This window comes from Myodes glareolus, chromosome 6, assembly GCF_982192425.1.
Source record: "Myodes glareolus chromosome 6, mMyoGla1.1, whole genome shotgun sequence".
NCBI lineage: Eukaryota > Metazoa > Chordata > Mammalia > Rodentia > Cricetidae > Myodes > Myodes glareolus.
Window position 1 is genome coordinate 6,672,176 of NC_142031.1, and position 27,551 is coordinate 6,699,726.

Genomic DNA, 27,551 nt, shown 5'->3' on the forward strand with positions numbered 1-27,551 from the left:
TACAACTTGATATAATTGTCCCCAGGACATTGTTTGAAAGTCTAGTCTTTTATCACTATGGCTGTCAACATTTAGCGTGTTTGGGCTCACCTTATTTTTAAGGACAAAATCAACTGGCCCACCATGGGGAGAGCATCTCCTCGGACTGATGGTTTTCTAAAATTGGCTGTGTGTGTCTTTTTGTGTGTGATTATGTGTGTCTGCGCATTGTGTGTGTGTCTGCGCATTGTGTGTGTCTGCACATTGTGTGTGTGTCTGCGCATTGTGTGTGTGTCTGTGCATTGTTTGTGTCTGTGCATTGTGTGTGTGTCTGTGCATTGTGTGTGTGTCTGCGCATTGTGGGTGTGTCTGCGCATTGTGTGTGTGTCTGCGCATTTGTGTGTCTGTGCATTGTGTGTGTCTGCGCATTGTGTGTGTCTGTGCATTGTGAGTGTGTCTGCGCATTGTGTGTGTCTGTGCATTGTGAGTGTGTCTGCGCATTGTGTGTGTGTCTGTGCATTGTGTATGTCTGCGCATTGTGTGTGTCTGCGCATTGTGTGTGTCTGCGCATTGTGGGTGTGTCTGCGCATTGTGTGTGTGTCTGTGCATTGTGAGTGTGTCTGCGCATTGTGTGTGTGTCTGTGCATTGTGTGTGTCTGCGCATTGTGTGTGTCTGCGCATTGTGGGTGTGTCTGCGCATTGTGTGTGTGTCTGTGCATTGTGTGTGTCTGTGCATTGTGAGTGTGTCTGCGCATTGTGTGTGTCTGTGCATTGTGTGTGTCTGTGCATTGTGAGTGTGTCTGTGCATTGTGTGTGTGTCTGTGCATTGTGTGTGTCTGCGCATTGTGTGTGTCTGAGCATTGTGAGTGTGTCTGTGCATGTGTATGGGTGAGCCTTGGGGGAGGGATGCTGGAGAGACATTTCATCAGTGAGGAACAGAAATTGCTGTTTGTTCCAGCACCTGTGTTGGGCAGTTGGGGGATCTGACACCCTCTTCTGGTCTCTGCAGACTCACACACACACTAAACAGTGGCTGTAGGTCTTGCTCCATCGCTTAGCTGCCGCTACGATCTATAGTATACAGCTGGAAACACTGGCTAGGGTAGTTATGTGATCTCCAGTCACAGATGGGAGAGGGAGCCACCTTGTAGGGAAGGTAGTGACATCTATAATTTTGACTTTATTTCCTTTCATTTGTTAGCCAAACACTGGAATTCAGATCTCTATATCAATCATTGATTTATTTTTTAAATGTGTGTGTGGTTCATGAAGGGGCAAGTGCATGTGCATTTGTGTGTGCACACATGTGGAAGTCAGAGGCTGACCTTAGATGTCATTTTTCCTCAGACACTGTCCACCTTGGTTTTGAAGATAGGGTCTGCCGCTGGAACCTCGGGCTCCCAGATCAAGCTAGGCTGACTGACCAGTGAGCTTCCGGAATCCTGTCTCTGCTTCCCCATGCTGAGATTACAAGCACATACCACACCTGGCCGTTTATGCAGGTGCAACATCAGACTCCATTCCTTAGGCTTGCATGGCATGCGCGTCACGGATTGAGCTGTCTCCCACCCTTCCAGAGCACACTGAAGACTGTGGTTTGCATGAATGTCCCCAAAGGTTTACGTGTTGGAAGCTTGGTCTTCAGCCCACGGCGCTGGCTGTTGGGGGGTAGCAGAACTCCTGAGAGGTGGATCTAGTAGGGGATCTTAGAATACTGTGTTGTGTTCTGGAAGGGGACTTTGTAGTTCTCCACTTCCTGGATCATGATGTCGTAAGCAGTCTGCTCTGCTACAAAGCTGTGGGGTCTGCCCAGTCCTCAGAAACAGGAGCCCAAATCATTTTTCTTTAAATCAGCTAGTTGGCCCAGTTATTTTATTATAGTAATATGAAACTAAGACCCAGAACTTGTAAAGCCTTAGCTTGAAAAAAAAATGCATCCCTACCTCATGTAAGTTTTGGAATTGATGTAGAATCAGAGCATCAACTCCGATTCATCGACACCACCCTCTCATGGCTAGTCTTGGAAACTAACCGCTTGTCGAGTAAATCAGTGCTGTGTCTTCCAAAGTCTTCCAGTTGCCAAGGGAACACCAGAGCCTCAGAAGGCCTGGTCCCCAAGTGTCCTTCTCCAAGAAAGAAGTTGGATTCCACGTGGGGCTGCAGAGCCATCAAAAGGACGTTTGCTGGTCAGGCAGAGAGGGTGTGTGAGGCTCGGCCGTCGCTCCTCCTTTCTCTTCTGGAAGCTCCACTCCATTTCTCTTGGCGAAGGCACAGTTGATCTCCACAAATGTCTTGCCCTTGGTCTCAGGAATTATCACGAAGATGTAGACAGCGGTGAGGAGGCAGAGGGCAGCGAAGATGAGGAAACTGTAGGCCCCGATGGCCGCCTAGAGCACAGAGGGGACGAGGGGGAGGGAGACCCTTCAGACAACACGCTTGGTGTCTCAGCAAGTCACAGGGATGCTCTTAGTGGTCACTTTTATTCTACTCCTAGAGGGAAAGACAGCAGGCAACCTGGGTCCATCCCTAAGCTCCAAAAGGGACCTTTAGTGTTGGGCTCCCATGGACTTCACAGGCTCTGGGTCCTTCCTGCACTGGAAGCCGAGGTCTGGTTGACTCAGGGGAGGGAAGTAGCAGGGGTTTGCTCCTCTTCTGGCACTACCATTTTTGATCTTTAACAGAGAACCATTTCCAACTCTGGGGGGCAATCCCCTCTGTAAGAGGGGCACAGCATACTAAAGGATTTCCAATTGGGTGCCGTGGTGTGCGCTTCTAATTCCAGCACTATGGATACTGAGGTGGGAGGGCTAAGAGTTTCAGGCTGAGGATACCATGCAATGGGGAGGCATTGCGTATCATGCATGGTAGGTTCTGGGTTGAATTGGCAGCCCAGGAAAACAAGCAAATAAAAAGAACTGGGCCTAGAGTGAGTCTCACTTGAGACTCCTTGTGGTAGCTTTGAGTTGGTAGATGTTGGGGGGATTGTTGCTGCTTTGAGATGAAAGTTCACATATCCCAGGTGGGTCTCAAACTCTCTATGTAGTTAAAGATGGCTCCGAACGTCTGATGCTCCCGTATCCACCTTCCAAGGGTTGGTTTTACAGCCCTGTACCACCGTAGGCAGTTTGTGTTGTACTGGGATCCAACCCAAAGCCTTTAGGTGCACTCGGCAGAAACTGAACTACATCCCCCGGCCCAGGAGGTGCTTTTCAGAAAGGAGGAACTACTCATTGTCTTGAGGTAAGGCAGAGTGGCCAAGGATGGCATGAAGGGCCACTCACCTGGATGGATGGGAATGCCAAACCGACGATGAAGTTGGTGAACCAGTGCACAGCTCCATCTACCGTGAACGCAGCCGTCCGAGAGGACTGCAGGATGATCTCTGTCCTCACCACTGAGGGGACAGGACCTGGGTGGAAGGAAGGTTCAGATGTCCCTGAAGGTTGCTAGGGCCTCACTTCGAACCTCAGACCCTCGGAGCACCTTACCTCCCCGTGTGGATCACCTGCCGGGCCTGGGGTCTGAAAGGAAACTCCATTTTTACCCTCAAACTGCGGCAGAGGGTTGGAGAGCTTCAGCTGGATGCCAGCAAAGATTTGTGGCAACCCAGCAGATGGAAAGCCTCTCGGGTCCTCATAGTGCAAATCCTTTCCAGCCCTGGTTCCATATTGGCCCAATTGTGCAATTCTTGCTTGTCAGGGAGTGACTGTGCCCCGTGAGCTCCTGGCTTGCACATTGCTGTCCCTTGTCGTGAGTATGGGCACAGTGGTGCCAGCTCTCCTTCTCTTTCTCAGCTGTCTCAAACGTCTATAACTGTATTTTCCCCTAATTGTTACCTCCATGTGTCCTGACTGGCCTGGAACTCATTCTATACCACTGAATGAAATAGATGCTACGTTTTTAAACATGGAGTGGGTCTAGAACTGGGCAGGGGAACACACTACTGTCTTCCTAGTACTTGGGGGCTGAGACAGGAGGGCTGTGAGTTCAAAGCTGGCCTAGGATACACAGTACGAGTCTGACTCAAAAAAACAAAACAGGCCAGGTGGTGGTGGCTCACACCTTTAATCCTAGCACTTGGGAGGTAGAGGCAGGTGAATCTCTGTGAGTTCGAGGCCAGCCTGGTCTACAAAGAGTTCCAGGACAGCCAGAGTTGTTATACAGAGAAACCCTGCCTCCCAAAACCAAAACAAACAAACAAAAAGTCAAAAACCAAGCCAAAACAAACAAATGCACAAAAAAACCAAAAACCAAAACAAAACAAAAAACCAAAGAGAAAAAAGAACACCGGAGCTGCATAGGTCAGAGGATGAGCGGTTTGAAGGCAGTGGTAGAGGAAGGACTGAGGACAGTCACCTAGGCAACGAGCATTTGTCCAGCACTATATGTGTGTCAGGCTGCAGAGACTGGTGTAGGTAGAGGAGGTGTGCAAGGACTCACTGGGCCCCATGGAATGTCCCCTATCAAGGTGTGCAAGAACTCACTTGACCCCACAGAATGTCCCCCATTGAGGTGTGCAAGAACTCACTGGGCCCCACGGAATGTCCCCCATCGAGATGTGCAAGAACTCACTGGGCCCTATGGAATGTCCCACGATGTAGGCGAAGACACAAACGATGCCGAGGTAAGACAGCTCAGGGACCGTGCTCTGTGGGAGAAGCAGCGCTGTGGGACTCAAGCCAAGAGCCTCACGGGAAGCTGAGTCTACCTGTGGCTCCCACCCTCCTGCTGCGGGAATTCTGAGCCCCATGGAGGCCGCAAAGATAGGATGGAGCTAGAACGTTCCCGTTCATCAAGGTTTGCACAGCCTTACCTGTCAGTGGTGGGGTTGAAGGGAGAGCTGCCTTTCCGTCATGTTTGAGTCAGGCAGCTTTGTGTTCACAGATTGACTGCGTTTTAGCTGCTTGTCACCCTCTCTGAGTGTGGGTGGCACTGTTTCTATCCCACAGATCTGCTTGTCACCCTCTCCGAGTGTGGGTGGCACTGTTTCTATCCCACAGATCTGCTTGTTACCCTCTCTGAGTGTGGCTGGCACTGTTTCCATCCCACCGATGTGGACTTGGAGCCCATAGATCCCTGAACACAGACCAGGAGAACCTCAGTCCCACAGGGACAGAGCAACAGTGGTCACAGTCTTGAGGGGACTAAGTGGGGATTTCAACTCATTTAACAATTGTCTGGGGAGACTCCTTCTAGGGGTCCCAAGGACAAGGGAGTGCCAGACCTGTTCCCTGCTCTCGATGACCAATACAAAACCAGGTTAACAGGCTTAAACTGAACTGTATGGCAGGCTCCAAGCTAAGTGGCTAGCTAGCTAGTGAGAATTAGAATGGATGCTGCAAGGGAGCCATTGTTGGCAGGGTAGGATGGGATGCTGAAGGGAGCCACTGATGGCGGGGTAGGATGGGATGCTGCATGGGAGCCACTGGTGGTGGGGTAGGATGCCATGGAGGGTCAGAAGATGGACAGTCACCAAGGCTTCTCACAGAATCTTTCTTTCTATTATTTCCTTCTGGTTTATGTGAGTTCTTGGCCAGCCAGGGCAACATAGCCCTCAAGTATTTGTTTATTTATTAATTGTATTCTTTTTATGGTTTTTGAGACAGAATTTCTCTGTGTAGCTCTGGCTGTCTTGGAACTTGCTTTGTAGACCAGGCTGGCCTTGAACTCACAGAGATCCACTTGCCTTTGTCACCTAAGTGCTGGGTGAAAGGCGTGCACCACCACTGCCTGGTATCTGCAAGTATTTTATAGCTCCTGTTATAACTGTTTCCTTTCCAGGTTTATCCAGCTCTAGTCTTCAAGATATTTTGAACCCTGGGATTTGGTGCTCTTGACATCTGGCAGGATCCCAAGAGGGGATCTGGGCCCAGCTGTCCCCATTGCAGGGGATTACCTCAAGACTGCATTTATAAACCAGAGTATAGGGACTACAGAGATGGTTCAGTGGTTCAGAACTGTTGTTGCTCTTCTAGAAGACTCCCATTCCGTTTCCAGCATCTATCAGGTGGCTCCCAGCTGCCTGCGATTCTAGTATCATACTGAGTTACATGCCTGTATTTGTGGGCCCAGTAGAGCAAAATCCCTCATGAACTTCACACTGGGAATGGGTTTTATGAAGCAGTTGTCCATGAAAGGAGGCAGTTGGGACCTTGAAACCCTATGGTGACACCCCAGCCCACAGGGCAGGACGTGAGAACAGACCTGGAGGAGGAGAGCCACGGTCAGCACCACACAGGCCAAGCCACAGATGCCATAGCCAGACAGCAGGAGAATCCGCCGCCCCAGACGCTCTACAACGACTGCCTGCGGGGGAGTGGATGAGGAGGAGGCTCTTAGTACTAAGGACTGACCCTGAACCCTGAACCTCCACCCTCCTTAGGTTCTTCTTATTCACCCCTGCTACATCAGGTGACCTATTTGGTGTAAGTTACACCTTGAGATTCCACACCACTGTCTTGGTCATTTGCAGACGCCTGGATATCTACGCTGTCCTTATCATAACCACATTATGTTTTTATGTGGATGTGTGAGCCTATTTGACTTACAATGTACTCTATGTGCATGCAGTACCCTGGGAAGACAGAAGAGGGAGCTGGAGTTCCTGGAACTAGAGCTACCGTGGGCTGTGAGCCTCCCTGGGCTAGAGGAGCGTAACTGCTGAGTCATCTCGAGACCAAGAGCCGAGGTTTCCAGTCTCTGCATGTAATGCTTTGGCATCTTTGGGCTTCTCTTGCTTGGAGGGGCTGCTCCTTTTGCAGGTGCCAGGAGGCGGCCAACAAACGCCGCTGTCTAAGAGTTCATCTCTCTTCTTCAAGGAGAGCAAATGTGTGAACTGCAGGGTCCTTTGTCCCTCCCTAGTCTTCTGGGTGAGATCTGTCCATCATCCTAAACATTGCCAGTCAGCTACCATGTCCAGCAACCCCACCCCCCCCCCACCCCCGCCCCCCGACCTGGAGAAATCCCAGACGGAAAAAACGGCTCTGTCTGTCTGTGGAGACTGAGTCTGGGAGCGTCCGCCTCACTCTCTAACATCCTCTGTAGGACACTGAGATTGTCACCGTGCTCCAGTCTGGCCTTCTCTGGGTGGCAGTGATCACCTTTGTTGTGCTGGCTCAACAGGGGAGGAGGGGGCCTCAGTGGAGAACATATCTCCCTGAGACAGGCCTGAGACAGGCCTGTAGAGCATTTTCTTAATTAGCGATTGGTGGGGGAGGGTTCAGTCATTGTGGTCCCTGGGCTCATGGGTGTTATGAGAAACTGACAGAATAAGCCATAAGGATCTAGCCAGCAAGCAGCTCTCCTTCATGGCCTCTGCACCAGCTTCTGCCTTCAGGTTCTTGTCCTGTTTGAGTTCCTGCCCTCACTGCTTTTGATGAGGAGCTGTTCCGTGGAACTATGAGGGAGATAAACCCTGTCCTCCCCAGTTTGCTTTAGGTCATGGTGTTCCACCGCAGCAATAGTAAGCTAATAAGACACGAACACGTTCTTTTTGTGGCATCATATGCATCCCTAGAAACATTTTGGTTTGTGTCTATCCTCCCCAGCCAGCCAGCGATTCCAGCCCCCTCAACGGGACTGCAGACAGGCCTCCTAGTTAGCATCTTTCTAGGTAAGCCTGCCCTCCAGGCCTGCCTACAGCCCAGCCCTACGGAGGCACTTTCTCAACGGAGGCGCCCTCCTCTCTGATGGCTCTACTCATGTCAAGTTGACACAACACTTTCCAGCACAACTGACCCCTTGTCAACTTGACACACAAACGCCTCACCGCTAAACCATAACCCTTTCCTTCTTGTTCATTCCCCGGAGGGCACAGTGACAAAGACAGCACATTATAAAACATTTCGCAAGCCTGAAAAGCCCCAGTCTTATAGACTCAAACACTTGAGAAGTTTCTTTAAAAATATCCAGTCTCAGCCAGGCGTGGTGGTGCCTGTCTTTAATCCCAGCAGTCGGTAAGCAGAGGCAGGTGAATCTCTGTGAGTTCAAGGCCGGCCTGGTCTATAGCGTGAATTGCAGGACAGCTGGACTACATAGAGAAACCCCGCCTCAAAAAACAAACATATATCCAGTCTCTTTTAGAACTCAAAGTCTCTGTAAAACTTCAAAATGTCTTTTTTAAAAAAGTGTAAAGTCTCTCAACTACGGGATACAGTAAAATAAAAAATAAATTAAGTACTTTATTCCTTCAAAAAGAAAAAAGCGGGTCACAATCTCAATCTGAACAAAGCACCCCCAACTCCAACCTTGTAAATAACCCAGTGTCTGATAGCTGAGACTTGGTCACTTCTCTGTCTCCGTTCTCTGTAGAACACACAGCCTGTCTTCTAAGCTTGGGCGGGCCCCACTCCACAGTTATACTGTCCTTGGCAATCATACGACGGTACTGGTGCCTCCAAAACGCTGGGGTCTCTGCTGCCACTGGGCTGTGCCTTCATCAGCAGCCTCTCCCAGGCTCTCCTCATGGTGCCAAGTCTCGACTTCTCTGCATGATGGCTTCAGTTCTGGGCCTCCAGCTGCTACTGAGGCCACACTATTGCCATTGGCCTCTCCCGATCTTGCCCAGTGCCAAGCCTCAGCTGCTTTCCATGACCCCCTCATGCTTTCAAAACCAGTACCACTGCGTGACTCTTACAACGCCAGCAGGAGGTACAACCTTGGTCACCTGTGGAACACAGCCTCTGCGTGCCAACATTGAGGAAACACTTCTCAGAAGACCTTCACCTCGTTGATGCTGGTCTTCCCTTAATCACAGCTGATTGGTTCAGCAGACCAGAACCACAGATTCTCAACCCAAAATAGCAACAACTCTGAGAGAGTCATTAAGCGACTCTCAAGCTTCTCTCTGGAAATGCACGCGTCAGGCCTCCGTCATCTGCTCTGCTCTCATTGTTCTTATCCTTATCGCCCAAGCTCCCACACAGCTCACCAAGCTTTGAACACTCAACGGCCTTCCTAGCCCAAAGTCCCAAAGTCCTTAGGTCTGTCATATCAATACCCTATTTCTGGTACCAAAGTCTATATTAGTCAGGGTTCTCCAGAAGAACAGATATATAGAATGAATGCACACACACACACACACACACACACACACACACACACACACACACAGATTTATTAGAAAGTCTCACAGGCTGTGGTCCAGCTTGTTCAACAATGACTGTCTACCAACAGAAGGTCCAAGAATCCAGCAGTTGTTCAGTACATAGGGCCGAATGTCTCAGCTGATCTTCAGCCTATGCTGGAGTCCCAAAGAAATAGGCTCTAACGCCAGGAAAGAAATGGACTTGCCAGCAAGAGTGAGAGTGAACAGGCAGAGAGAGCAAGTTTCCTTCTTCGGTGTCCCTTATATAGGCTGCCAACAGAGGTGTGGCCCAGATTAGAGGCAGACCTTCCTGACTCAAAAGATCTGAATTAAAAATGGGTTTTCCAGCCTGACAGTGGTGGCGTATGCCTTTAATCTCAGCACTCTGGAGGCAGAGATGGTCTCTGTGAGTTAAAGGCTAGCCTGATCTACAGAGCGAGTTCCAGAACTGGCTCCATAGCTACTAGAAAATCCTGTCTCGAAAAACCAAACCAAACCAACCAAATAAACAAACAAAAAACAAACCCACAAACAAAATAAAACCGAAACCAAAAACAAAAACCCAGAAGCAAACAAACAAAACAACAACAGCAAAACCGAAAAGCAAAGCAAACAAAAAATAGGTTTTCCCTTCAAATGATTTAAAATGATTTAACTAAGAAAGAAAATCCTTCACATATGCCCATCTGCTTGGGTTTTAGTTAATTCCAGATGTAGTCAAGGGCCAAGAATTGCTATCATGGCTGGCTTTGGAGCATTTGTTTGCTTCTGAGTCTCATGTTGCCCAGGTTGGGACTGAACTCACGATATCATCAAGAATGACTTTAAACTTTTGATCCTCCTGCCTTCACCTCCCAAGTGTTGAGCTGTCAAGTCTGAGCCATGGTGTGCAGTTTGACAGTGGTGCTGGGGATTGAACTCAGGAACTTGTGCATGCTAGGCAAGCACTCTACCAACTGAGCTGTACCCCAACCCTTGACCAAGGGCACTCAAATAGTGCCTCCAGGACTAGGGTCCCCTGCAGGCTAACTGGCCTAAGGGGGCTTCTGTATTCCAGCTAGGGAGCTGTTTGGAGACCCTGCAGCGAGAGAGAGGCTGCTCTCCAGTAACTCACCGAGACGATAGTCATCACTAAGTTGATGACGCCAGAGCCCACTGTCACGTACTGGGACTGGGTGGGGTCCACGCCAACCGATGTGTAGATGACATCTGCATAGTAGTTGATCTAAAATACAGACAGGGCTGCAATCAGAGGCCTGAGACTTGCCACTGGGCTCCTGCTCTCACTTTGAATGGTGAACAGTTTGGGGAGTCTGGGATGGGAAAACCGGATTGGGGAGCCTGCACTGGGGAGCCTGGAATGGGGAGTCTGGGTAGGGAAGACTGGGTGGGGAGTCTGGTTTAGGATGGAGGCAGAGGTATCAGTGAAATTAGGCATCTTTCCCCATGTGACTTTATACCTTGCAAACTCAGGTTCTCCCTTGTTTGGGGCCAACCCTGGCCCAGTCCTAGGATGGTCCCCACTGGGTGACACCCAAGATAACTTGCTAAACAATTCAACTCTTGAAGACCAGGTGTCACCTCTTCCTGTTACTTCTCTTAGACACCAGCAGGGTCACCTGTCCTTTCTCCAACGGGTCAAGCTATTTGCCCATCCACAGAGAGAGTAAAAACGGCATCCACAGAACGTGACATCATAGTTCCACAGCAAATGAGTCCACCAGGACCTCCTGACCCAGGATGGACAGTCTATGGCCTTTCCCTGGAGCCTGTGACTGGGACCAGAGGCCAGGCATTCTCTGCAGGGCCTCTTATGGAGAGGGCTAAAAACAAAACAAAACCAAAACCAAAACTACAGGCAGGAGATTTTCTTTGGGGACTAAGAAGCAAAGAAAAAAAAAGGTATATCGCAAGAAAAATGTAAAGGATAGGGAGAGACCGAGTGTCTGGGCTGCCTCTTCGTCCTGGATGTCCCGTCCCAGCTCCCAGGACCATGCATGTGGCTGACCTTCCTTAGTGCAGACACCAGTTTTGTAAATAAGGCCTGATTTGTTTCCTCTCTTTCTGGTAGGACTCTCTCTCTCTCTCTCTCTCTCTCTCTCTCTCTCTCTCTTTCTCTCTCTCCTCTCTTTTTAAAAGATGTACTTATTCTTATCTTATGTTCATAGGTGTTTAGCCTGCATGTATATGTCTGTGCGCTATGTGCCTGTGGTGCCCACGGCATCCAGAAGAGGGTGTTGGAACCCCCTGGAACTAGACACGCTGGGTGCTGGGAATGGAACCTGGATCCTGGGCAGGAACAACCAGTGGTCTTAACTGATGAGCTATCTACATCTATCTCTTTACCCATCTTTTGTTGTTTATGAAATTTAATCTCCATTGTACAAAAGGAAACGATACTAACAAAACAATGAAGTCAAAGCCAATGATGCTCCAGACCATCAGTAAAGAAGACTGGCAGCAGGAAACAGGGCAGCGGCGGGCAGCAGGGCAGTAGTGGGTAACAGGGCAGCGGCGGGAAACAGGGCAGCAGCAGACAGTGGGACAGTAGCAGGCAGCAGGGCAGCGGCGGGTAGTGGGGCAGCAGGTGGAAATAGGGCAGTGGCGGGCAGCGGGGCAGGGACAGGCAGCAGGGCAGCTCTTCCTCTGTCATTTTCTGTCACTCACAAAAGATGCAGGTTTAACTTGCTCTGGAGAGGAGGAGGAATGCTTTCTGCCCTGAGGCAGAGGCTTTAAAAGCGGCTGTTGTTCATACAGTGGGGAATAGAAAAGTGTGTGTGACCAAATGTAGCCAGACCTGTGGTGTTTTTGCTCGACTGCAGGAGAGTCCTGCTCCTGTGTTCTCACCCAGACCTAGAAGAGCTCCTCAGATAACAGACAGACAACCCCCGGAATTTTCACTGTTGTCTGTCAAAAATATTGTTGAAAAAGTTGGTTGGGGGGCTGGAGAGATGGCTCAGTGGTTAAGAGCATTGCCTGCTCTTCCAAAGGTCCTGAGTTCAATTCCCAGCAACCACATGGTGGCTCACAACCATCGGTAATGGGGTCTGGTGCCCTCTTCTGGCATGCAGGCATACACATAGACAGAATATTGTATACATAATAAATAAATAAATATTAAAAAAAGTGTTTGGGTTTAAAAAAAAAGAAAAAGTTGGTTGGGAGACTCAGAAGGAAAAGGGACAGAGGTGTCACAGATTCTGCAGAACACAGAGGAAAAGTCGTCCTATCAGCAGGAGCTCAAGGCAGAGTCCCTAAGGTCAGTTTGGGATGACAGCAAACATTAAATGTCTACTAAGAAGACGTGAACATGCGCACTGAGTCTACACTGCCAGGCTGCGGGTGGGCTGGGGAGATGTGAAGGACATGGACCCTCATTCTGCTGCAGGAGGTCGGTGGGTGTCACACCTGTCTAGCATGGTCACCTCATCATGGACCACAGAACGGTGGGATTGCAGGAAGTTGATCAGGGGTAACCTGGGGAGGTTCTCCAGACATAGGGTATTGCAAATGACTCCCAGACACCCCAACTTAGCCCTAGGTGGATGTCTTCTGATTAAAGAGACAGGGATGGGTGGTGTGCGGCACTCCTTTAATCCCAGCACTCAGAAGGCAAAGGAAGGTGGGTCTCTGTGAGTTGGAGGTCAGCCTGGTCCACAGAGCAAGTTCTGGGACAGCCAGGGTTACACAGAGAAATCTTGCCTCGAAAAACAAAGCAAAACGAAGATGTGTTCTCGATCATGCCGCTCTGTGCTACCTGGTGTTGCCTCTTATTTCTGCTCCCACTTGGAACTCTTCAGTTCCTGTTTGGCCTCATCCATGAAGTCCCCCAGGACTTTCTTTGTAAACCGTGGCTCATCAAGCAGCAGCATCGAAGAGCTTCACAATACAAGAACCCGCGGCAGCTGAGGCAAAGTACAGGAGCAAGGAGAGCGTCTTGGCAAAACCAAAGTTCGTTTGAATCATCTCCACATCTGCATCAGTTTTATTGGCCACCAGGTTGCATGGGATCTCCAGCCTGAACTCCTGAAGTTCTGCATACCAGGTACCCAGGTTCTTCTAGGTGCTTTTCCTCTGACAGCGAAGACCACCATGCTACATGAACCTTGGGGTAGGAGAAGGCACACGTCTCTGGAATTGCTCCTGGTCTGCTGTATCCCAGAAGTCCGCAAGATCGTCTTCCGTCTGCTGTGGCTGTGTGCTTATATGGAGTCAAAACATACATGGACAGATGCTGTGGCTGAAATTCACCCAGGAGAAACCTCTACATGAGTTTGGAGGTGTCCACGGCACTGTCCCCCAGCAGAAGACCTTCATGTTACCACGAACCATTCATATTTCTCTTGGTCCAGCTCATAATGTTTGATTCTGTCTCCTGCCATTAGCTGTTGGCGGTGGACAAGAGCCGACCTTGGGGTCTTGTCGCTGTCGGCTTACAGACCACTGTGCAGCTTGGTAGCAGCTTGGCCAAGTCTCTCCATCTTTATTGCATTCATTTATTCTCTCTCCCTCCGTTTGCTGCCATCCTGTGTATATGTGTGTGTGTGTCTGCGTATGTGTGTGCAGGCAACAGGGCAGCGGCAGGCAGCAGGGCAGTGGCGGGCAGCAGGGTGACAGTGGCAGGCAGCAGGGCAGTGGCGGGCAGCAGGGTGACAGTGGCAGGCAGCAGGCAGTAGCAGGAATCAGGGTGGCAGAGGCGGGCAGCAGGCAGCAGCCTACACACATTCTATGACACTTGAGTGGAGGTCAGAGGAGTTGTTTCTCTCATTCTACTGTGTAGGTCCCAGGGACCAAACTCAGGTCATCCCTCTTGGCAGCAAGCTCCTTAATACTGAACCACCTTGCAGCCTAGGTCCTGTTTCTCACACAGGAAACACCCAGAGTGCACTGTGCTCCCTGAACCCCTCCACCCAGCCTCATCTTTGCAGCTCATCCCTCCTGAAGGCCAGACTGAGTTTCACAGGCGTCAAAATGCAAAATATTACTCTTGAGCCTTCTGTGAATTCCTTTTAAAAAGACCCAAGGGGACCCAGACTCTGGGAGAGGTGGTCCCGCGCACCGCATTGATCCCGGACAGCTGCTGGCCCGCCATGAGCACGATGATAGAGATCAGCTGCCAGCGCAAGGGCCGAAAGGTGAAGAGGTTGAGCACCGATAGGCGACCCTCCGCTTGCTCCTTGCGCTCCTCCTCGCGCATTTCTTCCATCTCGGCCTCCACGTCGTAGTTGCTGCCTCGCAGCCTCCTTAGAACTACAGGGCAGAGAGGCAGCATGCCACATCCACCCTCTGCTTTTATTGTACCGCAGCCAGGCCCTTCTCCAGAGCCCAGGCCTCGCCCCAATCGCTCTGTCCACCCAGCACACGCTCTCAGCTCTCAAACCCTGTCCACCGTGACCCTGACCCCGATCGCGATCTCGCCAGATGGCATCTGCCCGTTTCGTGCCGTTTTGTGCACTGGGGGCTGCGGGTGAGTAGCCCCCAGTACCAGTGTCCCAGTACCTTGTCTTGCTGTCTCTTCGTCTCCTTTCTCGATCAGTGTGTAACGGGGGCTCTCGGGGAAGAAGGGCAGCGAGAGAAGCTGTATCAGTGCCGGGACCCCCGTGAGAGCCAAGAGGATAGGCCAACCTGGACGGGACAAACACGAAGGCTTCAGACTTGAATTTGCTGCAGGGGCCCCACAGGGGCACGGTTGTGTCCCCTCCTACCTCGGCCCCCACCTTGCCCAACCAGGTGATAATCGAGGGTGGTGGGCACCTAGTCCTTGCCAAAATGTGGCTGCCCACAAAGGGCATACATGTTAAAAGAGAGGAGTGGACTCGGTGGGTAAGAACACTTGCATGAAGACCCCAACTGTCTCCCCAGCACCTACCTAAAAAACTGTGTCTGTATATGCCCATGACCCCAACATTCCTGCTGGCGGCTGGGTTGGGGTGGGGGAGCTGTGGCAAGCAGATCGAGGGAGCTCATTGACTGGCCAGCCTAGCCTCACTTACATCTGAGCCTTCTTCTCTCTCTAGGACTCTGCTGGTTACCTGTGGTATTGCCCAGGATGGCCTGCAGACTGAAGATCTGCGCCAGGAGGACTCCAATGATGACGAATACTTCAGTCATTGTTCCTAAGGTGCCCCTCAGGTTCTTGGGAGCCAGTTCTCCCAGGTACATGGGAAGAGCGCTGTAGGAGACTCCTGGTTCATACAACAGGGGAATCAGGGTCACCAGGAGCCGGTCCCAGGCTCTCAGAACCCAGTGCCTAAGGTTGACTCAACCCATCTCTTAATCCTTGAGTCTCGCTGGGACAGGAAGAGGGTGATGTTGATCATTCCATTTGAACCCGCTACCACCGCCTCTCCCAACCCTCCCCTTTCAGCCCTGCTAGAGCGTGAAAGCTATCTGCCAAGAAATCCCTTTCTCCAAAGTCTGGCATTTAGACAAAAGCCAGCAGTCCCTCCGGAGCATGAGAAAATAGTCCCTACCCGCTAAAAGGAGTGATTCTTCTCTGGGAACAGGGACCTGTGGCTCTTCCATTAACCTATACCTATTAGCATATCAGGGTCTCTGCCGGCTCTAGGCTCCATCAATCCTTACTCACAAGTATCTGCTATAGACTTCAAAGCCATCCACACTGGCTCACAGACTCCCCTCCACCCTAGGTCGGGTACCTGTCCCCTTAAAACCCTAGAAATATCTCACCCACCTCCACTCACCACCATCACCCCCCACACCAGTACCCACTACTACCTACCACCGCCCACCACCCCTACTGCTGCCGCTGCTGCCACCCCCACCAGCCCCCCCACCCCCACCCCAGTTGCTTCTCTCTGCTTTCCCTGAAAGAAAGCCTCGGCAGTTTGGAGCAAATTTTCCTTTTCACCCACAGAGTAGCTATTTTGGTTTCTTTATGGCAGCATTCAAAAAACGATACTGTTACCTTCCCGGCTTCTGCGCCAGACTGCTGTTGAGTGAAGGGGTCTGTGCTGTGTGGTAACTCTTTATGTGAACTTAAATACTCAAGTCTTATTTTGGTTGATTTTCTATTATTTTTTAAGCACACATCTCTTACATAGTCTTTTTTGTTTTGTCTTGCTTGTGGTATAGATGCATGCAAGACAAGTCCTCTACCACTGAGCTAGGCTCAGCCCTTTCTTTTGTTATTTCCTGTGGGTGTGGTTCTGGGGGTTGGACCCAGGGCTTTGTACTTATACAAGGTAAGCACTCTACCACTGAGCCACATGGCCAGCCCTGGATCTCTCCACTGTAAAAAATAAGAGAAAGCACTATAGCTAAGAATGCTAACTGCCAGCGGTCGGTGGTGGTGCACGCCTTTCACCCCAGCACTCTGGGAAGCAGAGGCAGGAGGATCTCTGTGAGTCTGAGGTCAGCCTGGTCTACAGAGTGAGTTCCAAGACAGCTAGGATACAGAGAAACTCTGTCTTGGGGGTAGGGAGATGCTAACTGTTGCTTGAGACAGAGGCACTAGATTCTGTAGTCTTTTCCTTTGAAGTCATTCATCCTCAGTGTAAACTGTTGGCTGTCCTTGGAAGATTCCTGCAAAACTGGGTTGTTTTATGTTCTTCACAATAAAATGTCTCCTTCATCCCCCCCTCCTTTCCCTTTCCCTTTCCCTTTCCCTTTCCTCTCTCTCTCTCTCTCTCTCTCTCTCTCTCTCTCTCTCTCTCTCTCTCCCTCCCCTTCCCTCCCTTCCTTTCTTTCCAGACAAGATCTCCTGATAGTTAGGTCTCAAACCCAGGAGAAAAGGCTGAGGTGCTTATTTAATATATCAAAGCAGACTCTGGCGACCAGATTCTCCCAGCATCCCCACTGGTTACAGGGTCCTCCTGGCTGGCCTGTGCCGCCTCCTACTCTAGGCTTCTCCAGCCCAGGGACTGAGCTGGCCACTCTTGGTACCTGCACAGATTCCGACCAGCACTCGAGACAAAATGATCAGCTCGAAAGCCTGGGCCACTTTGCTGACTCCCATCAGGATGGCAGGGGTGATAGCGAAGACATTGTTGATCAGCAGAGTTCCTTTTCTGCAAGATGGCAGGGGACAATGGTGACCAGCACAGGTTTTCCCACATCAAACTCAGTCTTCCAGGCTGTTCCCTGTGCCTGAGGAGGGTTGGTGGATGGGGCTGGTCCCCTGAGTGTCCCCCAGGGTCATGCGTGTGCAGCAATCTCTGCCCCTCAGGGCCTTCAGATGACTGGGTCGTTGGAGGGGTACTCCTCACGACGGGACTAGCGCTCTTATAAAACATGACGCTCTCGCCACGTTTACTGAAGAAAGCTCAAGCTGACCAAGAACGGGAAAGCAGTAAAGAAAGTATGTGTCAGAGTTCTAGGAGAGGAGGGCTCACAAGCCGGAGTGGGGGGAGGGGGAGCATTGGGTTCCAAACAGGGCAGCTGCACTGGGTTGGAGCTTGAGGGGGCTGGGGGTAGTCAAGCCCCACTGGTGATGTCTAGCTCCCTCCCTGATGCTGGTCAGGGATGTTGACCAGATAGATTCCCATAACAGATGGGATGCAGAATGAGACCAGAGGACCTCTGCCATGAAACCCAATGAGCTGTGCAGGGGGGAGGGGAGGTCTGTAAAGTAGCACCAAGCTGGGTGTCTGCCCTCCAGGCCCCAGAAGCCACCTTTTGTGGCTTGCTTGCTTTAGTTTCTTTGAAATAGGGACTCATGTATCCCCGACGGGCCTTAGATTTGCTTTGTAGCCAGGGCTCTGGCCTCTGCCTCCAGAGGGCTAGATTACAACTGTGTCTGGCCACACCCCTCCAGGGGCTGCTAATGGCTCCCCAGCGCAGACCTGTTTGGGGCCCAGCTCCTGACTCTTGTAGGTTAAGCAGGGCTGATAGGGTCCTAATGAAAATGTCTTCTGCTAGTCAACGTACAGATGTGCACTCTGGATTTCTCTGGCCGCTTTTCTCTCCCTAGGGCTGCCACAGCCCGCAGCTCCCCCCTGGAGCCCCTGAAGACCCAGGAGGATAAATAGTAGTCCTATATTCCTGATACCCCCCCTCCTGATCCCCAAGAAGGGAGGCTGAGGCTGATGGGCCCCTACCAGGCAGGCTGACCCCACTCCACCTCCTGGTTTCTCATTTGCAAGATGAGTCTGGGGAGACCGTCTAAGAGCATGGGTGTGATCTTAGCTCCTGGGAGGCTGAGGCAGGTGGATCTCTGTGAGTGACAGGTCAGCCTGGTCTACATTGTGAGATACTCTCAAAACAAAACGAAACGAAACAAAACAAAACCTCTTTAAGTTTCCTCTACAGCCAAAGTTTCGTAACTGAGGAGGAGGAAGGAAAGCTTGGGTTTCTAGAACAACCTAATCGGTGTTGGCAAGGCAATCAGCGTGCATAGCCTGATCCGCAGCACGATTAGAATCCATTGAATTCTTCCTTCACTCAATTGCACAAGAAAGGGAAGTTCACTCTCCACCAAGTATTTACAAGGAGAGGCTTCTGGGTCCAGTTTTCATAAACAGAGTTTCCAACTGTCTAATGCGTGGAAAGGAAATCGCTGTTTTTAGAGCTGTTTTTCATTATGGGTTCTCCACTCCGAGCATCCTCACACAGCCTAACTCGGTGTGACAAGTTCAAATGAGCGTGGCCTGCCCAAGTAGAAGGCATCTGTGCCTCACCCTGTGACCTCAACTCAGGCTTCACCTCCCTGGGGACCTTGACCTGCACACTCCCCTTATCTTCAGTCATGCCTCTGTAACCTGGGCCTGTGAGTAGTCAAGCAAAGTGCACAGACATGGGCTTCACTTCCATTGGAGATATGAGACCAAGCAAGGCCCATGTGGTGATTCACTCAGCCCTGTCCCCAACTTCAGGACACCTGCTGATCCCATGTGAAGAGCGCTGTTAGGACCGGAAGCCACCTGAACCCAGAATGAACCTCCTGGAATGGCCTTTCTGAGTTCTTACCACAGGACTTACAAGGAGGCACCCAGCTAAGCTCCATCAGCACCTTCACCTCAGAGGATGCAGCCCCTCTGGTGCAGGAGGTGGAAGGATGCTGCTCCTAGCATCTGCCTGGCTAGCTTGAGCCCTGATGTCTGCAGCCATGCTGAAGCTTGCTTGCAGATCTGATTTCAGGGTGTCTCAGCTACTCAGCAGGAGCTCAATCCTCAGGAGAGCCTGTGGCTTGTGATGAACTCCAAGTTTGGGAATAACATCTACTATTTACCTGCCCCACTTATTGACCATTGGGCCAACAATCAAGGACCCCACCAAGCCTCCCAGAGGGAACATGGAGACGGTGCAGGACCACAGGAGCAGCAGCGAAGTCTCGTCCATGTACGTTCCATACCGCTCAAAGTGCGTCTCGTTGTAAAACGACTTGAAGATCTGGAAGACAGGGCCCCATCCGCTGCTCAAGCTACTGTGCCACTCACAGAACGGCGACCTAAGTGTTCTTAGCTGTCCCTGGCTGTCTCATAGAGGACCGCTCCTGCCAGTACCCACGGGACACAGTGGAACCAGTGTTCTGCTGGTGTCTGAGAGCAAAATAAAACTCTGTGTGAGGGGTAGAGATGGGAAGCTGGACTCAACAAAAATTGCTAAAAGTTAGCTTTCAGAGTCTTGTTCTGCTGGAGGCAATGTGGGAATGAGTCGCACTAACTGGGTGACCTTGGGCAGTGAGTCGGTGACCTTGGGCAGCGAGTGGACCTCCATAGCCTTCAGCTCCTCACCAGTTCCACAGTGATCAGCTTGTGGTCGAGAAAGGCTTCCATAGCTACGACAGAACACCGGAAGCAGCTTGGGAAGAAAAGACCGATTTCACCTGACAATTCTCGGGTCACACCTCATCACGGAGGGAAGTCAGGGCAGGAACTCAAGGCAGGAGCCTGGAGGCAGGAGCTGAAGCAGAGGCCGTGGAAGAACGCTGCTCACTGGCCTGCTTCTCTGGCTTGGTCAGCCTGCTTTCTTCTAGCACCCTGGACCACCTGCCCAGGGCTATGTTCTCTCACATCAATCATTAATCAAGAAAACATTCGCCCACAGGCCAATCTAGTGGGAGTATTTTCTCAAGTTATGTTCCCTCTTCCTGATGTTGATTTTATTCTTTTAGGGGTCTACCACCCAGTTCCCAAATAAATCATGCACTGAGGCTTATTCTTAACTATAAAGGCCTGACCTTAGCTTGACTTCTTTCTTACCATCTCTTTCTTTCTTTCTTTCTTTCTTTCTTTCTTTCTTTCTTTCTTTCTTTTTTCCCTTTGAGATAGGGTTTCTCTGTAGCTTTGGAACCTCTCCTGGAACTAGCTCTTGTAGACCAGGATGGCTTTGAACTCACAGAGATCCGCCTGCCTCTGCCTCCCCAGTACTAGGATTAAAGGCATGCGCCACCACCGCCTGGCCTTTGCCATCTTTTCTTAACTTAAATTAGCTATCTATCTTTTCCCTCTGGGCTTTTCCTTTTCTATCCCTGTATACCTTTCTTTGTTTCTTACTCCATGGTTTGCTGTGTAGCTGGGTAGCTAGCCCCCCACTCCCACCCTGGAGTCCTCCTCCTTCTCTGGCTAATTCTTTCTTCCAGATTTCTGCTTCTATTTATTCTCTCTGCCTGCCAGCCCTGCCTAGCCTTTCTCCTGCCTTGCTATTGGCTGTTCAGCTCTCCATTAGACCATCGGGTGTTTTAGACATGCAAAGAACCACAGCTTCGCAGAGTTAAGCAAATCAGCACAAACAAAAGCAGCACACCTTAAAATAATATTCTACAGCATCTTCCAGAATAACTCTAGCTTGTATCAAGTTGACATAAAACTAGGCAGCACATTAATTATAATAGTGGCAGCACTTAGCCTGTGTCGTACTTAGAGGAGATGTTCAGGGCTGGGCATGCAGCTCAGAGAGTAGAGCACTTACCCAGTGTGCACAAAGCCCTGGTTCCATCTCCAACCCTGAGTAAAATCAGCTATGGTGGTGCACACTTCTAATCTCAGCACTTGGGGGAGGTAGAAGCAGGACGATCAGAACTTCAAGGTCAGCTTCAGCTACACGTAGAGTTTAAGGCCAGTCTCAACTACCAAGATTCTGCCTTAAAATGTGGTGTGGAGAGGGGAGGCTGGAGAGATGTAGCAGGAAAGAGCACTTGCAGCTCTGGCAGAGGACTGGAGTTCGGCTCCTAGCGCCCATGTCAGGTGACACCCATGTCAGGAGGCTCACAACCACCTGCTTCTATTGAGGCACACACCCAGAGATTTAAAAAACAAAACAAATCGGATCCCAAACAGGGGGTGTAGCTCAGTGGTGGAGCACTTGCTTATCCTTCTAGGCCCTGGGCTTAATTCTTGACACCACAAAAACCACTAAGCCACAACACTGGGCAAAGAGATTTTCTGGTGCCTGGGGGCCAGCCTCCAGCGGGGTAGGGCTCTAAAGGGATCCCCTGAGTTGGCCTATGACTTTTTTTTTTTAATCTGAGGGGAAAGACACTCACACACTCTCCTTCTCATTCTGTTTTTTCCATTCTGCATTCTTATCTCTATTCAGAAACATCCCTTCTGTCTTTCTTAACGTCTTCCTTCTAACTCTCTTTGTTTTTGTTTTTTTTTTCTGTTACAGCTTATAGACCCCAGCAAAATCTTTTAAGCAATGTAAAAATTTCAATGTGGTTTCATTGTATTTTTCAAACGAATGATTACAATGAATACAAGTAAAAAACAGTATGTTTTTCTTATACAATGAAACATTTTATGTTTTACAGGTGTAAAACAAGCTGTCCCAGGAACCCACGTCCACCCGATTGTTCTTTCACTTGGACCCGAGCAACTTGTTACAGATTAACAGAGTGAGAGCAAGCAGGGGTATTTTTCTCAGCCGGTACTTTTGCAAGCAGGCTGGGTATTTCCATTTCGAAGAAAGAATCAATCACTTGATTTCGTATCTTGAAAGGTAATCTTATAAGGAATCTTAAAGAAATTGCAAACCTAAACTTTCATGCATGAAAAACAGTCAGCTCTACTTTAAATCTTTAGGGTCCATACCCACTCAGCGATAACCTTTTATGTTAGGAGACTGAGGGCAGAAATGGGTACAAGGACTTAATCATCGTCTTTGGTCACTGATCAATTTTAGCAAAGAAAGTACATCAAGTAATAATAATTGGGCTGCTCTGTGATTTGATCCCTGACCTAATGAATCTGCTGTCCCTCAGCTCTGGACCTTGTGAACTTTAGATGGTTTTCCAGGGTTTTCCATCTCTAAGCGATTATCAAAACATCTCAATCTGCCCTGAGGCCGGGTGCAGCTTTGTTTCAGCTGTGATGCACTCTGAATTTGAGCCAAGCAGGCTCCTGGGGCTCAGTTGTTTTCCTTAATCATTAACCTGAACTTAATTTAATCCTTAACCGTCTATGCAGCTCCTTAAGTAAAACTCTAAGGCCCTAGCTGTGTGGCGTTTTCTTGCATTTATTTTCAATCATCAAAACTGTATTTAAACTAACATTATTATTATTAATTAGACAGCACAGATTAGGAAGAAATCTTCATAATAATCCACAAGTAAGAATGCTCAGTAGAATGGGATATTTCAATGAGATAAACACTCTACATCACAAGCAGTGGAGATCTCCCCACACCCATTCACACCATGCCAGATACCAGAGAAAGATGGCAGCGGCCAACCTGTAAAGGCACAGCAGAAGCCAAAGACATTCTGGAGTCTGTGGTCTCGGGGCCTTGCCTATTGGAGATTTACCAAGGATTCTCCTCCTGGTGGGCTGACACCTGGAACTTCACTTACTACCCTGTGGCTTCTCTGGCAGGGCCACGGGCAGTGGTTCATGCCTCTAATCACCACACTGGAGAGGTTGAGGCAGGAGGATGGTTCAGGGCCAGCTTAATGTACAAAATGTCTCAATAAACCTAGGACTGGGACTGGTGAGGTGGCTCAGTGGTCACTGCCAAAGCGGATGACTGGATAAATACAAATAAATAAATGTGATTATCCATGTGTGTGTTTTCCTCTTTGTTCTTTTGAGGCAGGGTCTCTCTATGTAGTCAAGCTTTCTGTATAGACCTGGCTGTCCTTGAATTCACAAGACATCCTCCTGCCTCTGCCTCTCCAGTGCTGAGATGAGAGGAGTTCACCACTATGCCTGGTGAAATAAAATATTTTTTTTAAAAAATCACCTGGCTGGGGAAGTTGCTCTGTGGTAGAACACTTTTCTGGTGTGCATGAGGCCCTGGGTTTGATTCTCAGTATTGCAAAATATAATACCACCCAAACCTTCATAAGGTCAAAGAAGCTTCAGCAATGATACTATATAGTGTATATAAGCTCAGTCCACATGCATACATATTCACCTATGTATATATACTGTGGGGAACTGCTTGCTTTCCTTCCTCTGAGCAATGCTATACTTCATCTCATCCTCAGCGTCTGGGATGACAGGTGAGCCTTGCTGAGCCTGTCTCCTGTGACACCGAGTCTTATAAACACTGCTGAATTTATACACTGAAGTGAACAGACCATGCCAGCTAAGGCTCTTGTCCCCTTTGCCCCTCCAGGGACATCCTTTCTGCATAGGTCCTTGGGAGGCCTGCTTCACTGGTCTCTCCCTCTGGACCTCAAGTCTCCCATCAGTCTACCCATGGCACCTACTGTGTGAAACCCAGACTAGACCCCTCATTGCCCCCCCCTATTAAACATCCCATACAGCGAAATCACTGCACAAGTCTGCCTGGCCCAGGTTTCTGCTTCACACCGTCTGTCCCCTCTTGAACTCACTCCAGTCAGCCTTTATCTTAGTTGCTTCTCCTTGCCCCCAATGCAATCCCTGCTAACAGAGTTCAAGTCCCTAAATGCTAACCAGAGGCTCTGTCATCTACACATGACCTCCCTCCACCCGGTGAGCAAAGTGGGGTCAGAGCCCAAGGTGCTTAGGCACGGAATCCAGGTTCACTAGCACTGATGTGACTAGAAAAGATGACATTGTGGAGCCACTGGCAGTGGGACCAGGATCTAACCCTAATGTATGAAGAGAGTGGAGCCCACTCTCTGTGGAGAGATACCTTGCTCAGCCTTGGTATAGCTAGGGGTGGGGTAGAGGTTTGTTCCTGCCTCAAAGAGGTGATGGGACAGACTTAGTTGATTTCCCAAGGGAAGCCTTACCCTCTCCGAGGAGTGGATGGGGATTGGGGTTGGGGGAAGATGGGGAAGCGGGAGGAGAGGAGAAAGGGAGAACTGGGATTGGTATGTGAAAAAAAGGTGACATTTCCAGGGAAAATGCCTCTAGTTGCCTCTGGCCCTCAGAGGTGGACATCTAGGGAGTCCTAGGAGAAGATGGAGGCTTCCAGAAGGGAAACAGCAACTGACTTTTACCCATGAGACTTGCCTTGTGCCCACCTTGTGAGGTGTGTTGATCACAGAGATGTTGTAGCCATATTGGAAGGCTGAGCCAAAGGATGCGCTTAGGGTACTCAGGATCAGTGTGGGCCGGAGGCGCTGTAGGAGAGATTTCCAAGATTAGGGACTCTGGTAGGGCTGGTTCCTGAAGCTTCTAGGATTGGGAGTGGGGTAGGGAGGGTAGGCCTCCATTTCCTCCTTAGATGGAAAGGAAGGTCTGGATAGGAGCAGACTATGATCCTGGGAGGAGAAGAAGGGGGCTGTTTGGGAAGGCAGACCCAAGCAGGTGCTGCCAGAGCTGGGGCCTTCCTTTCTGTTTCCAGGCGCACATTTCTCCTGCCTTTGTCCTTAAGGGTGGAGAACAGGGTAGATGAGGGTTATAAAGCAGCACTATCTGGCCTCCCCAAAGTTTTACTGGAGCATGCTTGCTCTGAGCCACGGCATTTGGGTGTGGCAGTCCCCTTGCAGTCTTCTAACCTCCAACCTCTCCCTTATAGACTGATTCCAGGTCCCTCATCTACATACAAAGGTCTCCAGCTTGGTGGGACAGGCGGTTTCCAAAATTGGCACTTACTCCTTTCGTGTGTGGCTTGGGCAGAGGTGTCTCTGTCCCCTTGTTCCCCATCCTCGTCAGGTAGGTGAGCAGGTGCACTCTGCCTCTCCGAGGCTACCAGACCCTGCTCTGTGCTGGCTGCCAGCTGATCTGCTGAGTTTCCCCAAGGCTGGCTTAGCATACGATCCTCTTGCCCTCTGGACCTTAATTGCTTTCCACAGGAGTCCATTCTCCTTGATAAGATATATGTTGACGCTTTGCCTGGCATCCACGTGCAGAGGGGCTATGTGTTCGCATCTGGCAGCTCCCAGCCAGTGGCCTCCCAGCTGCCACAAGACACCGCTTGGTCCCCCGAAATGAGTTCTGGAAATCAAAGCAAGCTGCAACTTCAACCTCGCAGACTTCTCTTGTGTTCCTTCTCCAGATGTGCCTTCCTCATGCCCTGGGCAAATTGTCTATTTAAGGGAAAGCACCCCAATTTTTTCTAGTGCAACTTTGCTGGCCAGAGTGGCAATCTCCTATTATCTCAGCACTTGGGGGGAAGGGACAAAGGGGACCATGGGCTTGAGGTCAGTCCAGGAACTACAGTAAGGCCTTGTATTAAAAGAAAAAAAAAACGGACAAACAAACAAAAAACAAAATCCAAAAACTGGGGAGGTGGCTCAGAGGCAATCAATCAGCTGCTTAATGTATATAAAACTCTGGATTTCAACCAGGCAGTGGTGACACACACCTTTAATCTCAGCTCTCAGGAGGATCTCTGTGAGTTCAAGGCCAGCCTGGTCTACAGAGCAGGTTCCAGGATAGCCAGGGCTACACGGAGAAACCCTGTCTCAAAAAACCAAACCAAAACAGAACATAAAAAGACTCTGAATTCCATCCTCTGCATTGCAAAACAAGACAAGACAAGGCAACCTTAATAATTTTACATTTTTATTTAATTAATTATCATTAATATCATGATTATTGTTGTGTATGTGTGGGAGTATGCATGTGTCATGGTGCACAAGTGAAGGTCAGAGGACAACCTGCTGGAGACAATTCTCACCTGCCACCATGTTGGTCACTGGGCTGGAACCGAGGCTGTGGACCTTGACAAGTGTCTCCCAGCTGAGCCGCTCCTGGGCCTTCTGTGTTTGGTTCTCGCTCTGTGTGAATTAGTTACTTTGCTGTCTTTGTGATAAAACATGATGACCAGAGGCCACTTAAAGCAGAGAGACTATTTTGACTATGGTTCCAGAGGGATGAGAGTCCATCAAGGCGGGGAGGCCCAGAAGCACGAGGCAGGCTGCAGGACAGGAAGTCTAGCGCTCACCTCTGTAAGCAAGGACAAAGCAGAGAGGGTAAATTACAAGTCGGGGGAGGATACATTCTCTCACAGTCCACTCCCAGCGATACCTAGACCTCCCCAAACTGCATCACCAACTGGAAACCAAGTGTGCAAATACTGGAGCCACAGGGGACACTTCTCATTCAAACCACTATGGTGTGTGTGTGTGCGCATGTGTGAGTGATGTGAATGTGTGACTTCAGACATGAACATGGAGGTCTCAGGACAACTTCAGGGTCTGTTATCGGCTTCTACCTTATTTGATATAAAGTCTATAACAATGTGGTGCTTTGTCTGCTAGGTAAGGGGCTGCCAGCTTCTGGGAACTTTCCTGTCTCTGCTCCCATCTTGACATAGGAGCACTGGGATTCAGATCCAGTCTACCATGTCCAGCTGTGACATGGGTTAGAAGAACTCAGTGTGGAAAGCATTTACTGACTGAGCCATCTCCCTTAGCCTACAGCCTTATTATATCTAATTACAAGGAGAAATTAAAGTATCAGGAATAATGACTACAAGTAATTAGTAAATGATTGTAATTGCTGTGGTTTGGGTTTGGGTACCCCAAAACCCATTTCTCAGCTTGTTGCTGGGATGTGCTCTTGAAGAGGATTGTGGGATGCCTGTGTCTTCCTTTCCCTTCTCTTTCTGGCTATGAGGTGAATGAGTGTGTTCTCACCATGACATGCTGACTTAAGACACAAAAACAAAAGGACAAACTGGCCATCCAGTGACAGTTCCCAAACAGAAACAAGCGCATGCCTGCATGCCTGTTTTAAAGTTGGTTACGAGCCTGGCAAACGGATCAGAGGGCGAAGGTGCAAACTGCCATGTCTGGTGGCTTGAGTACAATTCCAGGAACCCACATGATGGAGGGAGAGAACGGACCCTCTTTATCAGGATGGTAAAAGCTGACTAATACACGTGTTTAATAAGTCAATAAAACATTGAGTAACAGAACGATATTCATGTTAGAATTATCTCTGTTAGAAAAGGAAGAGAGGGAGAAAGGAAGGAAGGAGGAGAGGGAGGAAAAAAGGAAGAGATGGAGGAAGAGGAAAGAAGAATGGGTGAAAGGAAGGGAGGGAGAGAGGAAAGGAGAAAGAAAAGAAAGAAGAAAGGAGAGGGAGGAAGGAAGGAGGGAGGAGAGAGAAGAGGGAGGAAGGAGGAAGGAGGGAGGGAAGGGAGAAAGGGAGGAAGAAGGGAGGAAAGAGAGGAAGAGAGGAGGAACGAAGGAGAGAGAGGAAAG

The 27,551-nt window shown here is 49.8% G+C and overlaps 1 protein-coding gene and 1 pseudogene across 2 annotated transcripts; both read right to left on the minus strand.

Moving 5' to 3' along the window:
• On the minus strand, positions 1-25,278 carry Slc2a7 (solute carrier family 2 member 7). Of its 2 annotated transcripts, XM_048415414.3 has the most exons (12): positions 24,994-25,278; positions 24,420-24,518; positions 19,254-19,414; positions 16,970-17,094; positions 15,097-15,249; positions 14,564-14,689; positions 14,124-14,314; positions 10,179-10,289; positions 6,184-6,285; positions 4,552-4,627; positions 3,261-3,388; positions 1-2,366 (listed from the first exon to the last, which is right to left on the minus strand). In XM_048415414.3, exons 1-12 carry the CDS (start codon positions 25,042-25,044, stop codon positions 2,148-2,150), a joined length of 1,542 nt encoding a protein of 513 aa, XP_048271371.3. In that variant the 5' UTR covers positions 25,045-25,278; the 3' UTR covers positions 1-2,147. The 2 variants fall into 2 exon arrangements, with proteins under 2 accessions (XP_048271371.3, XP_085546371.2); XM_085690245.2 differs by lacking the exons at positions 24,420-24,518; positions 24,994-25,278 and adding an exon at positions 19,759-19,981.
• Positions 12,354-13,663, minus strand: LOC125387703 (rab-like protein 2A pseudogene; annotated as a pseudogene).
• Positions 25,279-27,551: the final 2,273 nt, after the last annotated feature.